General features: G+C 42.0%; 1 protein-coding gene across 1 annotated transcript in view; it reads left to right on the top strand.

Moving 5' to 3' along the window:
* MYO3B (myosin IIIB) overlaps positions 1 to 17,825 on the top strand; it is a 634,284-nt gene that overhangs the window by 404,964 nt on the left and 211,495 nt on the right. The window contains 3 exon segments of the mRNA XM_030210853.1: positions 1,668 to 1,849; positions 2,290 to 2,437; positions 2,826 to 3,121. Of these exon segments, the coding sequence (XP_030066713.1) occupies positions 1,668 to 1,849; positions 2,290 to 2,437; positions 2,826 to 3,121 (626 nt within the window).

Here is a 17,825-nt window from a genome sequence, read left to right as displayed (position 1 = left end):
GTCCATTTCCATTGTGTGGCAGCTGCAGTAAATATGTGCAGCTGAAGTAGTTTATAACCTATGCATGTACATTGAAACTCAACCCTGACTCCACCCAAACTCCCTCAAACATGTCTACACTTGGGTTGAATACAAGTATGTAAGCAGTATACCTCACTAGAATTTGTCAACCATTATTATCTTTAAGTGATTTGGACAGGTGAATATACCCAATTCTGGTCACATCAGCCAATCAGAATCGAGGATCCACCCAGTCTATGCCCATCCTCAGTCCAAGTCCTGCCCACTCCTTGCCCCGCCCCCTTTGATTGCATCACCTAATATGATGTCACAGCCCATCCCATACCCCACCCCTTTGATATGATCCTGCCTCTAGCCCACCTTATTTATAGGAAGTGATGTCATAACTCTACACCTTTTCCAAGATGGCAGTGACTACTGGGAACATCACATCACTTCCTGTTCACACTACTCATCTCCATCTTGGATGGGGTCATGTGACAGGAAGTAACATCAAACACCCCCAACACTGCCCTCTGCTGTTGAGGAAGACCATGAACAGCTTAAACTTATTTTTTTTTCTTCTGTCTCTGTCAGGAAAGAAAATAGGCATTTTTTTAGCCTTTACAAAATAGGTGTTTTTTTTAGCCTTCAGACTACCTTAAACTCCTTTTTCTGAACAGTGCTGCAAAAAGGCTTGACCCCAGACCCACTCCTCTTCCTCCTCCTCCCAAGCCCCAGTTTCAGACATGCTTTTTCTCTCAGGAAAGAATGTTGTTAACCCAGATACTCTTCCTCCTAGAGCAAACCCCCAGCTCATGGAGCAATAAGCTGTATTGTGTGAGAGAATCCACACCTCCTCCCCATCCCCAAACCACCTCCTTTTTGCATTTTTAGCCAATTCAGGAAAAAAACAAAATGACATTTTAGGCTTTAAAGGGCAAATAGGCAAAAAAAGGAAAAAGCTGTATTGAATTTTTAAAACAAACCTACTGGTTTTATAAACTTTTTTTTCATATGCAGAGATCAGAAAATATATTAATTTTAACTCAGTGTGAGCAGCCACCATCTCTCTCCTCCTCAAACACTCCCCATCCCTTTTCCATGGTCACATTGAAAGAAAAAAACAGTTGTTTTCAGAGATCAGAGCCACACAATTACATTGGGTTTTTTTTTTATCAATATGGCACGACATGCAAAACATATAAGTTCCTTTAGCAAAGAAGACTACCCCCACAACGCCTCCCTCTCTACCCCAGCAGTTCCTTTAGCAAAGAAGAATACCCCCACAGCCCTCCCTCCATCCCTATCCCTCTCCACCCCAGCAGTTCCTTCAATAAAGAAGACTACCCCCCTCAGCCTCCTCCTTCTCTATCCCTGCAGGCAGAAAGGAAAAGCTGGGAAATCCCAAAGGAGTTTATAAAATAAAACACTCTCTTTTTATGATGCAGCGCTAGTGTTGAAATGCACACTGCCCAATGAGGTCATGTACAAAAAATACCTAAGCAGAATCTGGATTGGTCAAGCGTTTACGTTTTCACTATGGCTACTGAAGAGTTTAATGCACTCCTGCTTCATCCCTTCTCATGCATCATAGCAGATTCCTCCAACAGTGGTAAAATTTTCTTTGTTAAAAAATTGTTAGAACATGCCAATCTTACGTTCAGCATGAAACCCTATCAAATCCTATGGTGTTGCACCTGTTGGCAACCTACGTATGAAGAATTGTCAAACCAGTACCTGTTTATACGTTTTATGGATTCACTGGTGATGACGTTTAACTATGGCCTGTTGTTTCCACCTCATAAAGTGAATCTGGTCATCACTGATGATTTTATGGAGTCCACTTGTAAAAATGCATATATCATCCAGATCATTGTTTGTCAAGGAAGAACAAATCACACTATCACCTTAAATACAAAATATATGGTGTTGTTTAAGAATCCAAGAGATAAGCAGTAGATAGCTGCGCTCGCCAGACAAATGTACCCAAGCAAGATGCGCATCTTTCTCAAGGCTTTTGAAGATGCTACCAGAAAACTGTATGGCTATCTCATCGTGGATTTGAATGCGTTGACACCACAGGCTTACAGATTGAGGATGGACATCTTTCCCCCAGTTGTGATGGTCATATTTGGTAAGAAAACAGTGGGTGCCTATAAAAAGAAATGACAAACTGATCTATTCTTACTGTACACCGCCTTGAGTGAATTCCTTCAAAAAGGTGGTAAATAAATCCTAATAAATAAACTGCAGCTTTTCCCACACACACTAATTGTGCTCTTACAGGCAACAACATGTCTAGCCTTCTGAAGAGGAACCTGGAACTTTTAAAACTTTTAGTTCAGTCTTCGCCACAGCAGAGAAAGGTCATCCTTGGCATCGCATCAGACGAATTAATAGTGGCTATGGCAGAGATAGCCCTAAACTCTGAAAGGTAACATACCCTTATCACAAAATCAGATCAGCATCCTGAAAAGACAAAGGCATGCAATAAAGAGTTTCAGGGACAAAAGGATACCTCTTAAAACAAAGAAGAAGCTGGTGATCCATTCTGGGGGTTTTATTGGACCCTTGCAAAGATTTGCCTTGCCGCTGATCATGAGCCTTATCGGCAATGCAGAACACCGAAAAGATGTACTTGGTCCCTAGCCAGCAGCTTGATCATTTAAGAGGTCCCCAGGACCCCATGAAAATATTAGAATGGATGCTGTTCAAACGCTCGATGAAGAAATGAGCAATATTCTTCAAAGTTCCAGACTAACCAACTATGAAAAGGCCAAACGTTATTCATCCATGTTACAGCACTCCCTTTCATTTGCCAGACAGGGCAAAAAAGAAAGAGAAAAAATAATCCTGTATCTCCCTGAACAAAGTCATAAACAGATGGAGGTGTCGCTATATAATGATGGCCCGCATGAATCTGTTCTTCAGGAAGTGTTAAAAGGAATTGGTGTGCACTATAGGAAAAACACCAAAGTGTTGCTCAATAAGCTAACCAGGCACAAGGATGTGGTGACTTGGGGTGCCAAGGGGTACCCCGTCAGTGGGTCTAATCTGCTGAACCTGGTCCAAGGGGCTATGCAGACACATGCTATTTCCCAACAAAGGAAACCCAGAGGTTGGGAAGAGTTCAGTCCTTGGCCAAACTCAATATACCCTCCACAGCAATGCGAGCAACAAGCATCTGCTTGAACTTCTTAAAGAAAAGCCCACAGAGGTCTCTATGAAATTCAACACCCCTGTGAAAAACGAAGAAACTCTTCCGCTTAAAAAAAAGAGAAACCTGTGAAATATGTTAGCCTCCCCTATAAGACGCAATCTGCATTGAACAGATGACAGTAGTTAAATATGTAATATGTACAGTTTTCATAGAAACACATAACTCTAGACTGTGTTCCTTTTCAGAAACACATCTCTGTAGGTTACAAAACAGACCTCGAAAAGATCCACACACACAACACTTTCTTATTTTTCACACTGTGACACCATTTCATCATTTGTCAGAGGGTCCTCAGAATATAATTGTAAAATATTCTTCCAAAGACAAGTCTTTACAACAGTGGTGTAAGAAAAACATGCAGTGGTGATCACAGTTAGTCGATAGAGGGTGTTGCGTCTGTTGTGGTACACAATAGTTCCACAGTGCTTCTGTAAAAAGTCCATAATAATGCTAGGAAACAATAGACTATCAGGGGGATGTCCATAAGAATCAAAAAAAACTCTCCAATGCCATTAAGACATAGATAGATGGCTAACCATTGCTCACTTGGTAGGTCATGTGAGTGAGTATTTACCACTAATGCTAACGGTCTTCGCGGCAAGCATGTACTGACTAACCAATCGCTTGGTAAAACATCTAAAAATGATTCTGCGGCATACAAGTCTCCTTCAACAAACGATAAATCTGTATGGTATTTATTCTTTTACATGTAGTCAAACAGAATGTTTCTTCACTGGTTAACTTCTATTACATTATCAAACACCCCATAAACGATCATGTTTACGGTACAGGGCAAAGCATTCACAAACTGGATTTCCGTGTGCAGATTACCGGTTTTGTCCAAGGAGTAGTTCTGCGCATTCCTGATCGGGTGACTGATCAAAAGCCAGCAAAGTGTAAACTCTGTAAAACTCTGTTCAGTTGATCATCAATGCGCTATCTTTCATATGTTTACTGGTCACTTGTACCAACTGGTCTCCAGTGCCTCGAAAAACAGAAGCAAGAAGTTAGTTTACCTAGTTTGGGGACACTTTTACTAAGTGGCATTACTAACGCAGATTAAAATGGCATACCGCTTGATACGCTCAGTCTTCCTGCAGTACCTGCCAAATTAGCAAGCACTAACTGCCTACAAAATAGGTGTTAGTAAGTGCCCATGCTGTAAAATATTGTAATGGTCGTGCGCTAATGTCAACAGTAGCGCATGGCCATTAATACAATAAATACAAAAAGGCCAGTTTTATAGCTGCAGCAAAAATGACCTTTGCTGTTGGAAAAACCCATGTAAGGCCAAGCTAAGGCTACTTTTTCCCACAGCTTAGTAAAAGGACCCTTTAATTTGCATTCTGTTTGCTTGCCAAAGAGAAATGCAGATAAGTTCTTTGAACTGAAAGAAGTATGACTGCTACAGCCATGTTTTTCAGCTTACTGCTAACCCATCTTTTCTCTCAAACTGATCAAAAATGTGATTTATAGAATTTCAGAAATAATAATAAGTAGAAGAAAATCGGAATCCTTCCAGTCAGAACTAGGATCTGAAAAGTGCATTAAAGCCTGAGCAGTAGACAGAGGCAGAGAGCTGTGAAAACAGGTCAGATGCTAAAGCGACTAGCACTTCTTTGTTCATAATACAAAAGCCATTAGACTAGTACGAACAAGACTTTCAGAATGGCAGTAAATTTGAGGATATCAAAGATTTTCTGAGCCAGCAATTTAATTGGCATTTTGATCCTTTTGAGCAACTTAACCACAAACTGGATGAGCAAACAATTTTGGTTCCTTGATGTTTTCAAACATTTAGTTGAGATCTGTCTTATTCTTCTGCTCAATAGGAGTATTTTGGCAGAAAATATGATGTCCATGCCATGAAAAGCAAGAAGGGGAACTATTCAAGGTTTATCAGATTAAGATCAAGTGAAGATAAAGTCACTTTAATGTTTTTGTTTTATGTTTGCTTTCTGGTTTTATCCATTGCACTGTAGTTTTCTGTATTTTAGAGCGCTGAAGCATACTTAGAAGTGCAAGGGGTTAAAGCGGGTCTTAATCTAACACTGTTACACCTATCAGGACCTAAAGTCTGAAACAGCTAATTGAGGAGCTGAGGTAATAAGCTGTTCTTTGGAACTGTGAACTGAATTTCAGCAGACAGTCTCATAATGCACACACTGAAAAGTTTTACTCCTGATCAGTGTGTTTTTATTAGCAAAAAAGGTGCCAGTACTCACATACTAAGCCACCCTTCAGGGGTGAAGTGATCACTGATGGACTCATCCCACAATAGCCAGGCCCCCTGCAACCAGTCACAGAATCTATGACCAGGCAGAATTGGTGTGTAGAGCCTGAGCTCTTTCATTACAACTTGGGGTCCAGTGGAAAAGGTGCCGGTACTCAGTACCCCCTCAAAAAAGCCCTGCTCCTGATGCAGTAAATTAATTACTGCAGTATTTAAAAAATTGTGCATGACAGATAAATCAGTGCACATAGCTGTGGCAACATGGTGTAGTTTTCTTCTTTGGTCTGAAGTCTAATTTCTGTTTTCCTGTCACGGCATAAGCTGATCCCCATTTTGTTGGATTATTTGTAGTAAATAATTAGCAGATTTTTACACACAGCTTCAGCTTTAGAAATGTCAATTTCTTTTCTTCATCTCTCTCATACACCCCAGAATAATTCACTGCTGAGTCACTTTAAAGTTGAAGTAACAAAACATCTGTTTACTCACAGTTTGTAGTTAGATTATATTCAGACAGGCTTATATATACAGTGGGGGAAATAAGTATTTGATCCCTTGCTGATTTTGTAAGTTTGCCCACTGACAAAGACATGAGCAGCCCATAATTGAAGGGTAGGTTATTGGTAACAGTGAGAGATAGCACATCACAAATTAAATCCGGAAAATCACATTGTGGAAAGTATATGAATTTATTTGCATTCTGCAGAGGGAAATAAGTATTTGATCCCCCACCAACCAGTAAGAGATCTGGCCCCTACAGACCAGGTAGATGCTCCAAATCAACTCGTTACCTGCATGACAGACAGCTGTCGGCAATGGTCACCTGTATGAAAGACACCTGTCCACAGACTCAGTGAATCAGTCAGACTCTAACCTCTACAAAATGGCCAAGAGCAAGGAGCTGTCTAAGGATGTCAGGGACAAGATCATACACCTGCACAAGGCTGGAATGGGCTACAAAACCATCAGTAAGACGCTGGGCGAGAAGGGACAACTGTTGGTGCCATAGTAAGAAAATGGAAGAAGTACAAAATGACTGTCAATCGACAAAGATCTGGGGCTCCACGCAAAATCTCACCTCATGGGGTATCCTTGATCATGAGGAAGGTTAGAAATCAGCCTACAACTACAAGGGGGGAACTTCTCAATGATCTCAAGGCGCTGGGACCACTGTCACCACGAAAACCATTGGTAACACATTACGACATAACAGATTGCAATCCTGCAGTGCCCGCAAGGTCCCCCTGCTCCGGAAGGCACATGTGACGGCCCGTCTGAAGTTTGCCAGTGAACACCTGGATGATGCCGAGAGTGATTGGGAGAAGGTGCTGTGGTCAGATGAGACAAAAATTGAGCTCTTTGGCATGAACTCAACTCGCCGTGTTTAGGAAGAGAAATGCTGCCTATGACCCAAAGAACACCATCCCCACTGTCAAGCATGGAGGTGGAAATGTTATGTTTTGGGGGTGTTTCTCTGCTAAGGGCACAGGACTACTTCACCGCATCAATGGGAGAATGGATGGGGCCATGTACCGTACAATTCTGAGTGACAACCTCCTTCCCTCCGCCAGGGCCTTAAAAATGGGTCGTGGCTGGGTCTTCCAGCACGACAATGACCCAAAACATACAGCCAAGGCAACAAAGGAGTGGCTCAGGAAGAAGCACATTAGGGTCATGGAGTGGCCTAGCCAGTCACCAGACCTTAATCCCATTGAAAACTTATGGAGGGAGCTGAAGCTGCGAGTTGCCAAGCGACAGCCCAGAACTCTTAATGATTTAGAGATGATCTGCAAAGAGGAGTGGACCAAAATTCCTCCTGACATGTGTGCAAACCTCATCATCAACTACAGAAGACGTCTGACCGCTGTGCTTGCCAACAAGGGTTTTGCCACCAAGTATTAGGTCTTGTTTGCCAGAGGGATTAAATACTTATTTCCCTCTGCAGAATGCAAATAAATTCATATACTTTCCACAATGTGATTTTCCGGATTTAATTTGTGATGTGCTATCTCTCACTGTTACCAATAACCTACCCTTCAATTATGGGCTGCTCATGTCTTTGTCAGTGGGCAAACTTACAAAATCAGCAAGGGATCAAATACTTATTTCCCCCACTGTACATAATACTATACATTTGGATTATCAGCTCTTTCCATGTGCTTAGATGGTAATGGATGCTCACACCATGGATCCTCAGCTAGGAGATCATGAGCTCCATGTGCTGTGTCTAACCCCCACAGGAAGTTGCATAGGTGTGACCTCTCTAAGTAATTCACATCAGAGGTCACAGAGTAATCACAGAGAAAAACAATTTCTGACAGGCAATGCATGTAAAATACAATACATTCCAACAAACCCCTTCTCATGCATAACTGTCATGCAATTATTAATTCATACAAATTCCAAGCTTTATACGCAGATTCTCAAAATGTTCTCTGGGTAACGGTTTGGTCATGATGTCAGCTGTCATCTTACTGGTGTGACAATAGTGTAGACTGATGACCCCTTCTTTCGCCAACTCTCGCACGTTGTGGTATTTCGTTGCGATGTGCTTGGTGCGTGACTGAACCTTGTCATTCTGTGACAGTCTGATGCAGCTCTGATTATCTTCCATTATCTGGATTGGTCTCTGTTCAGCTATTCCAAAATCCAGCAAAAGTTTTTCAATCCACATCAGTTCTCTGCATGCTTCTGATACGGCCACATATTCAGCTTCTGTAGAAGACAGACTCACAATACTTTGTTTATGACTGGCCCAAGAAATTTGTACATTTCCATACATAAACACATATCCACTTGTGGATTTATAATCAGAATGATCCCCTGCCCAATCTGAATCACAGTAACATATTAGTTTTGGATTACTATTGGCTGAAATCTTTAATTTACAATCAATGGTACCTTTTAAATACCTTACCATCCTTTTAACTGCAGTCCAATCTGATTTGGTAGGTGAGCTGACCCTTCTGCTCAAAATTCCTACTGCATTTGCTATATCAGCCCTGTATGTGGTAGTTAGATATAAAAGCTTACCTATGGCTGATCTATATTGGATGTTATCTGGTAAAGGTTCTCTTACTGTTTCATCCTTCAGAAAATCAGTGATCATGGGAGTGCTTACAACTTGGGCATCTTGCATACCTAAACTTTCAATAAGCTCATTTATTTTCTGCTTCTGGCTTAGAAGATAAGAACCATCATTTTGTTTCTCAATTTCTATACCAAGATAGTATGACACATTACCAAGTTCTTTTATCTCAACATTCAGGTTTAAATATTTTACAATGTCCTTGTACTCTTGCTCACTTTCGCTTGCAATGAGCAGATCATCAACAAAAGCTAAAATGTATGCATATTGTCCATTTCTGCACCTAGTGTACAAGCATTTATCTGCTTCACCTTGCTTAAATCCTAAATTTGTCAATATTTCATGCAATTTGTCATTCCAACATTTTGCACTTTGCTTTAATCCATAAAGACCTTTGTTTAATTTACACACTAGCTGTCTTTGTTTTGTATTTATGAAACCTGTTGGCTGTTCCATGTACAAGTCTTCAGTTATATCTCCATGAAGAAATGCTGTTTTCACATCAATGTGGTTGACTTGCATGCCTTTTGAGACTGCAATGCTCAGAAGTGTTCTAATTGTCGTGTGTTTCACTACAGGTGCAAACACTTCATCAAATCTTCTCCATATTTTTGAAGATATCCCTTGCGACTATCTGGCTTTATACCTTTCCACTTTTCCTTGTGCATTCCTTTTTAACTTGAATACCCATTTGCATCCTATAGCTTTCTTGCCAGGAGGTAATTTTGTAAGAATCCAAGTATTATTTTTATCCAATGAATCAATTTCTTCTTGTGCAGCTTTATGCCATTCAGCAGCTTCTTCTGCTGGCATTTTCTCAATCTCATCCCATGTTAAGGGCTCTTGAGCTTCTGCTGACTTTGTTAGGTAAGACAGTCTTGGGGGTGGAACACCTTTGTTTTCCCTGGATGAGCGTCTGACAACAGGTTGGTCTGACCTTTCCGCATCCTCTAAATCTGAGAGTCCTTCTCCAATTGATTCCCCTTCTCCAACTGTACTGTCTCCTGCGATGATCCTTTCTGTGTCTGCTTCCTCTGCCTGTGTTCCTCGTTAGATACAGATGAGTTGCTTTCAGACATCTGCCTTGGTATGGCATTTATATACACTGGCATGTCTATTATGGTTCTAGTTTCATATTCTGGATGATAAGGCTCATCTGGGATAATCCAGCCTTTATCAACCCTTTTGTTTTCATCAAAATATGTAACATGTCTTATGCCAACAATGCCAGTTTTCAGATTCAAAATTCTATATCCTTTGTGTCCTGGAGCATAGCCAACTAAAATGCCCCTTTCTGTTGTGGAATCCAGCTTATGCCTTCTTTGCTTTGGTACATGAGCATATGCTGTACTTCCAAATGTTCTTATGTGTGACAGGTTTGGCTTCCTACCATGCCATGTCTCATGTGGTGTGCGCTCAGCGCCTTTAGTTGGCATTCTGTTTTGTAGGTACACTGCTGTGAGAATGGCTTCCCCCCATAGTCTTTTAGGGAGATTGCTATCTGACAGCATACATCTGGTCATTTCCACAAGTGACCTAACTTTTCTCTCTGCAACAGAATTTTGCTCTGGTGTATAAGCTACTGTTGTGATATGCTGAATGCCTTCTTGTTCTAGAAATGTGCGCATGCTTTGTGAAGTGAACTCACCACCATTGTCGGTCTGAAGAACCTTTGGTTTTCTTTCAAATTTATTGCTCACCATGGCTACGTATTTCTTCAGCATGTCTGTGACTTGACTTTTTTCTTTCAGCAAATAGGCCACACAGTATCTAGGGAAATCATCCAAGAATATTAGCACAAATCTGTTATTTCCCAATGATGGGATATTAAACGGTCCACATAAGTCACTGTGTATTAAGTCCAGTACTTTATTACTCCTATTTCCTGTGTATGCAGGAAATGAGGGTCTCACACCTTTTTGTGTAACACAGTCTATGCATTTCTCCATTTTACCAGTATCTGCACTGATCTGAATGCCTGTGGCTAGTTGCCCATTGTGAAGATCCTGGATCACCTTAAAATCCAGATGTCCCAGGCGGCGATGCCAGATTTCCAGACTACATTTACCATCATTCTTCCTTACTTGCGCCAGATGTGAGGCTTCACCTGAAATGCTCAGTTTATAAATATCATTATGCATAAAAGCTTCAGCATACACTTCATCATTTTTAGAGATTGTGCACTTACTGTTTTCAAAATGAATCGCAAATCCCTTCTTATCTAATGTAGATACACTAAGCATATTACAAACTGCTTGGGGAATATACAAGACATCACTTACAGGAATTTCTTTGACTTCATTAGACACTTTGCATTTTAAGAATCCAATGCCTTTTGCTTGGATCTTAGCAGTCCCTGCGTTTGCAGTATTAAGAATACCTTCTTCTGGACACATTTCCTGAAAGAAATCCTTACAATTGGTTAAATGGCATGTGCTCCCCGAATCCAAAATCCAAGTACTTTCATTTGAATTATTATTTACCATAGTCAAAGATTTTTCTGCCATTAGAAAGCTCTTATGTTTATCATTGTCCTTCATACATTTCCTGGTTGGAGAATTCTTTTGTTCCATTGGCTTAGGTGAGCTAGAGGGAGTGTTTTGTGTTTCCTTACACCATTTAGATACATGTCCCTCCTTTCCACATGAGTAGCAAATCAGCTTGCCCTTGGGTGGAGTTTTCCCATAGCTCCGCCTTCCTCTGTTCTTTGCCAAGAAATTTGTTTCATTTCTCTCTGACTGACTTTGAGAACACTTCTCCTCAGAATCATTAATTATGCATTCCTGCCTCAGTTTTGATGCTGCCTGTTCAAAAGATTGCCCTTCAATGGCTTCATTTACAGACCTAAAAACATCAAACTTCTTTGATAGTGAGGTAAAAAGAAATGCTCTTTTCAATGCATCACACATGGGAATTCCAGAAAGTTCTAGCTTTTGAAATGAAGACATAAGATGCATAATGTGATCATTACATTTACTTTTATCCCTTAATTTGGTTTCATTCAACTCTGCCAACCAAATTGGTTGCTGTTTTGCATATGTAGTTGCATACATAGTTCTCAGTTTATATAAAATTTCGTTTGCTGTATCTTTTTCTTCCAGCAATATGGCTTGTTTCTCTGAGAGAGCTTCCAAAAACATGCACTTCACATAATAGTTTGCATTGTCCCATTCAGCCATATTTTCAGCTGTTCTGTTTTGGTCTAAGCATATATTTAATTTCTTTGCTTGAAGGAGACATATGAATCTTAGTTCCCACTGCTGATAATTAAATTCAGTTAATTTAGGCACCTTGAGAGAGTAGAAAAATGGTGAATTTCCTCCCTCAGCCATTTCTTAGCCTTCTGTCTGCTGTGTGGGGGAGAGAGAGACAGACTGAATCTTTCTTTTAAAACTTAAGAGAAAAATGTGGCTTTTTTACTGCCTGGTAATCTCTTCTTTTTCAATTCCTGGCCCTGGGCCCATAACCCTTTTGTTGGATTATTTTAGTAAATAATTAGCAGATTTTATACACACAGCTTCAGCTTTAGAAATGTCAATTTCTTTTCTTCATCTCTCTCATACACCCCAGAATAATTCACTGCTGAGTCACTTTAAAGTTGAAGTAACAAAACATCTGTTTACTCACAGTTTGTAGTTAGATTATATTCAGACAGGCTTATATATACATAATACTATACATTTGGATTATCAGCTCTTTCCATGTGCTTAGATGGTAATGGATGCTCACACCATGGATCCTCAGCTAGGAGATCATGAGCTCCATGTGCTGTGTCTAACCCCCACAGGAAGTTGCATAGGTGTGACCTCTCTAAGTAATTCACATCAGAGGTCACAGAGTAATCACAGAGAAAAACAATTTCTGACAGGCAATGCATGTAAAATACAATACATTCCAACACATTTAGCATCCAATAAAATCACTGTGTTAAAGAGAAAAAAAATGGTAACTATGCAAACTACATACACACCAGCAGAATCAGTCATTGTGCCCAATAAAAACATCTACATTATACTCTGGTGTAGTTTTCCACTTCTACCTAGCTCTGAATCTTTGTGGTCCTACTGCCAAAGGTCTCTAGTAAACTAGAAAGAAAAAAGAGGCTTCCTCTTTAAGACTCAGGTCATAGGAGCCACCTTTTCAAAATTATTGGGGGTGCTAAGCCCAATGGAAATGACCCCTCTCTGGACACATACAAGGAATTTTCTCAATATTGGGGGTACTCAAGCACCCACAGCACCCACAGAGTCGGCTCCAATGACTCAGGTTACTCCTAGCCCAGAGAGACCCCAAGCTAGAGCACCCCTGACCAGCCACCCAGGCAATTGGCATATGGAGAACCTCATTCACAGAGCTTGAGAAGCTATGGCACCCTCCTGGAGCAATAATACTTACCTGGTCCTTAGAATCAGTTGTGTCCTTTTCGTTTGCCACCTTGTTGGAAAATAATAGAGCCTGGCCCTTAGCGGTATGTCAGAATGTAACACTAATGGCCAGCCTTCCAAATATGGAAGTACTATCTCGTTTGGTAGGCTGCCCCATAGCAGTGCATTTCAGCATCACCATTTTCCAAGATAATGGTACTAGAGGCAGGAGCAAGTGGGCGTTGTATCTACCTCCAGGGATGTGCTGGTAAATTGTTAACAGGGGGCTCTCTCTCGCCAGCAAAGTAAAAGAGAATTCAGGAGGGGCCCAAGCCCACATTTTGGGATCCATTTGTTAAAGTAGCCATGGAGAACCGGCTCCCAAAATTCTTAAAAACTTAACAAACGGCTCTCGAGAGCCTGTGAGAGCCTGCTCCAGCACACCACTGTTACCTCCCAAATTAAACATGCGTTAGGGAGTGGGGAAAAAGGGTGTGTTGGGGACCCTCCTTATGCAGCAACCAGCAACAGGAAAGGGACATTTGTCATCAGTTCTAGGCCACCCCCATAACTACTTTATGTGTTGCAGTGGCCCTTGGCATTGAGTTGCCCTGTCTATGTCAGAGGTCTGTGGGTAAAAGCCTACTATAGATTCAGTGATTGCAGGGCCGGTCCTAGGGTCTCTGGCGCCCCCTGCAGACTATGAGTTGGCGCCCGCACGCCCCCCTCCGGCACCCGTGCGCCCCCCCCCCCCAGCATCTCCTTTCTCTCTTCTCCCACCCTGCCCCGTCCAGCGATTCTCCTTCACCCCCATCCCCCGCCACCTTGGTGCTTTAAATCTTTAATTTACCTCCGTTCCAGCAGCTGCGTCATTTGAAAGCCTTGCCCCGTCTCTAGCCTTCCCTCCCTTCGTGAGTTCGTTCTGCAGTCCCGCCCTCGAGGAAATGACGTCAGAAGGCGGGACTGCGGAACGAACTCACGAAGGGAGGGAAGGCTAGAGACGGGGCAGGGCTTTCAAATGATGCGGCTGCTGGAACGGAGGTAAATTAAAGATTTAAAGCACCAAGGGCGCCGCCGTATGACAGCGCAGCACCGCAGCGGTGCCCTTGAAGGCAGGCGCCCCCCTGCGGCGCTTAGCCCGCTTACCAGGTTTGACCGACCCTGAGTGGTTGTGTTTAGAACCTAACAAATGCCTAACGTTAAAGAAAAAATAGAGAGATTGAGTGAGCCAAAATATAAAAAAATCTCAATGAATCTGGATACATATCTCCAAGGGGACCTTCAACTAAGTAACTGGGCTGAATACAGAGTCCCCTCAGTGTTGTAAGAAAACTTTAAGAATGATTGAATGTTTGGTAATCAAAATTCTAATGTGAAAACATGTACTTATGCATCAAACAGGAGGGATGTGAGTCCCAACATACATGTAGAGGTCAGGTGCGTAGCCAGACAGCAGATATTGGGTGGGCCTAGGCAAGAAGTGGGTGGGCACCAAATGTTCTCTCCCCCACCCCCACATCAAAAAAATATCTCAGCTGGTGGGAAAATGCTTCTCTCCAGTCTCCACCTTGATAGTCTGCAGCAGGCATGCGCTGAAAACTAAGCATGCGAAGGTGCACTGCCAGTATTGTGGAGAGCAGCGTTTTCATTACCATGTGCTACTGTTGGATGGGCCTGAGCCCTAAGTGGGTGGGCCCCAGCCCACCCAGGCCCACCTGTGGTTACGCCACTGGTAGAGGTATATCAGGAACAGAAGTAGCATTGGTTATTGAACCTATAGCAGTAACCCTGTGTCCTATCTAATTGTTTTGTCAATGGCAAAATGAGGCCCAGAAAGATCAGTGGAAGGACAGCAGAAAACTGCATGACTGCCTTTTCCACCTGCTGCTGCTGTTCTTGATTCTCTGCAGTCCATATCTCAATCATCTGGATGGGATGGGTGCAATAAAGAAATAAAGTATATCCATCTGTAAGAAAATTCTATGTATAGGAAATTGCAGACGTGGGCTTCAATAACGTCCATAAGGTTTTAATATTCAACCAGCGGCAGCCACTCTTACTCTGCTCTGGATGTGACTTGTGACTCACACCTAACACTAGAAGAAAAGTGCTGTTACTACCCCCTCCCCCACTCAGGGATCTGTCTGCTGTTATGAAGCTTTCTCTGTTTCTCAAGTTTTTGATTTCCAACACAGTTTTTTCAAGCTAGCATCTTTCTTTCACCTTCTATGTCTAAATATGACAGAGAACTGTGCTCTCCTGCAGATCTATTTTACTTTCCTACTCAGATGCTGATGATGTCATCCATGGATTTGGGGGAAGGGTGACAAGGAAAGGTTTCTTTGGCTGATTGTCAATAAGTTTCAATGTGATTGGTCAAATGCTTCTGCCTTCCCTCCACCCAAAGTATCTCTGTCGTCTCTGCCCTACCCCCTTGCTGTGGGTATGATTTGCCACCAAAAAGAAGTGAATGGCTGAAGATTTGGATTAAACTGACTCATCTTTCATTCATTTCATTTTATAGGTGTACAAGCCAAAAATGCCCTCATTCATCATATTTTACTGTTGATCAAAAATTAATGCAATTTCCTGCTTTCCTGTGAGTGTTAGCTGTCATATACAATCTCTCCTAAACAGACTGTAATAGTCATCCCCTAAAAGGCTACTGAACATTACATACTTCTCACTCAGTAGTAGATGAGCTGATTCAGAGCTGAGCGATTGATCCCAACTGCAGTTCTCTGATTTTGAGTTTGATTCAAGCAAAGTAATAATGAGTTTGAATGGCAGAATCAAAAAAAGAGCTTACAACAGCAGAAATAATTTGCTGATAGGGTCTTTACAGTGCACAGCTTCACCATGGCATTATTAATTTCCAATAAATTCCCTCTTGGGCAGATGAGGCATTATTTCGTAGGTTGACATTGTTGGCCGGAATCACTTTTCAACAGAGTTTTCTTAAATCATTATTTGCTAAATTCCTCATTATGATAAATTTGATTTCAGGTGTTGTCTCTAAGCATGCAGACAGTTGTAGCACGCTCATTTGTTAAAGCTGTCAGCATTTATACTATAAATATCTCTTGCATATGCCTTACAAAAGTGAATTAACCTTAACATTCTATTTTGTTTTTTCACTGTTTTTCTGTTCTTTTCCTTCTATTTTGATTTTGAGATTTAATGAAGTTAATTTGTAGATACTATAAAGATTTATTGGGCGGGGATGTGGCAGGGAGCTTCTATTATGTGCTTTTCTTCATATTTTTTTCAACAACAAAGAGCTTCATTCACCCAATGTAGAGGATAATTCTGTAAAGTATATACAGTGTGTAAAGTATATTTTACACAGAAAAATCAGTTACTATAAAATTGATGGGGTATACACACAGAATTGTGTAGGCATTCTCAGGGCCATAATTTGAGCGGTGGAGTCATACATATGTATTTCATAAAATATGCATGTCATATTTACCCCGGATTCTGTATACCGCAACCTGAGTTGATTATGCAAATCCAGTCATACCCTGTTTCCCCGAAAGTAAGACATCCCCCGAAAATAAGACCTAGTAGAGGTTTTCCTGAATTGGTAGATATAAGGCCTCCCCCGAAAGTAAGACCTAGCAAATTTTTGTTTGAAAGCAGGGCTGCCGAGAGCCGGACAAGGCCGTCCCCGGGCCACCCCCCCCCCCCCCCACCCAAGGTCGCCGGGCCCCCCTCCACCCACCCTCCGTCCCTCCCGGAACACCTTAAACACCTCCTTTCACCTTCGCAGCAGCAGGGCAGGGCAGCCACTCCTTCCTTCCGTGCCCCGCCCTCGAGGATGTTACGTCAGGCGAGGGCGGGACATGGAAGGAAGGAGTGGCCTGCCCTGCCCTGCTGCTGCGAAGGTGAAAGGAGGCGTTAAAGGTTAGTTCCGGGAGCAACGGAGGGCGGGCAGGCCAACCCCGATGTTTCCCCGAAAAATAAGACAGCCCCTGAAAATAAGACCTAGCGCATTTTTGGGGGCAAACATTAATAAAGACAGTGTCTTATTTTCGGGGAAACACGGTATTCTGGATTTGCGTGCACAAATTACTTAACAAGCCAATCAGTGCCAGTAATTGCCCCTTAACAAGCAATTATTGACACTAATTGCATAATTAGAATTTATGCACAAAACAGTCTAAGCATATTCTGTAACATGTTGCACATAAATTCTAAGTTGCATAGTTGAAAAGGGGGCATGGCCATGGGCAAGGAATGGGCGGGTCATGGGCATTTCTAAAATCGATGTGCATTGTTATAGAATACACCTGGTCCGCGCGTAATTTTGGCATCAGCATTTCCATCGTTTTACTAGGAGTAACTGCCTACAACTAAATTTAGTTACACAAATGGGCTCCTACACCTCCCCCTTCCAATTACACGCTAAGCCATTTCAGCAAGTAATTATAGAATACCAGTTCAGCCCCCTGCTGCAGGTTCATGGAGTAGTCTAGTGGTGGATGCAATGCAGTGCAGAGAGTTAGGCCCAGACCCATACCTCCCCCTACCTTTTACACTTGTGGTGGAAACTGTGAGCCCTCCAAAACACACAAAAACCCACTGTACTCACATATAGGTGCCCCCCTTCACCCAAAAGGGCTATTGTAGTAGTGCATAGTTAGATGTAGTGGGTTTTGGAGGGCTGAGCAGACAAGATAAGGGAGCAACGGTGAGATGTGTACCTGGGAGCATTTATATGAAGTCCACAACAGTGCCCTTTAGGATGCCCCATTGCTCCCCTGGGATGTCTGAGGGAGCAGTTTGCTAAAATGCTGGTCTCTCCTACATCCCAATGGCTTGATTTTGTGCAGTTTTTTTTTTCAAAAATGACCTAAAAAGAAAAATGCACAAAGCGCAAATCCTTGTTCAAAACAGTATTCCGGGAAAAAAAAT

This window comes from Microcaecilia unicolor, chromosome 7 (assembly GCF_901765095.1).
Source record: "Microcaecilia unicolor chromosome 7, aMicUni1.1, whole genome shotgun sequence".
Classification (NCBI taxonomy): domain Eukaryota; kingdom Metazoa; phylum Chordata; class Amphibia; order Gymnophiona; family Siphonopidae; genus Microcaecilia; species Microcaecilia unicolor.
The sequence above is the reverse complement of the archived record's forward strand: the minus strand, read 5'-3'. Positions and strand labels throughout refer to the sequence as shown.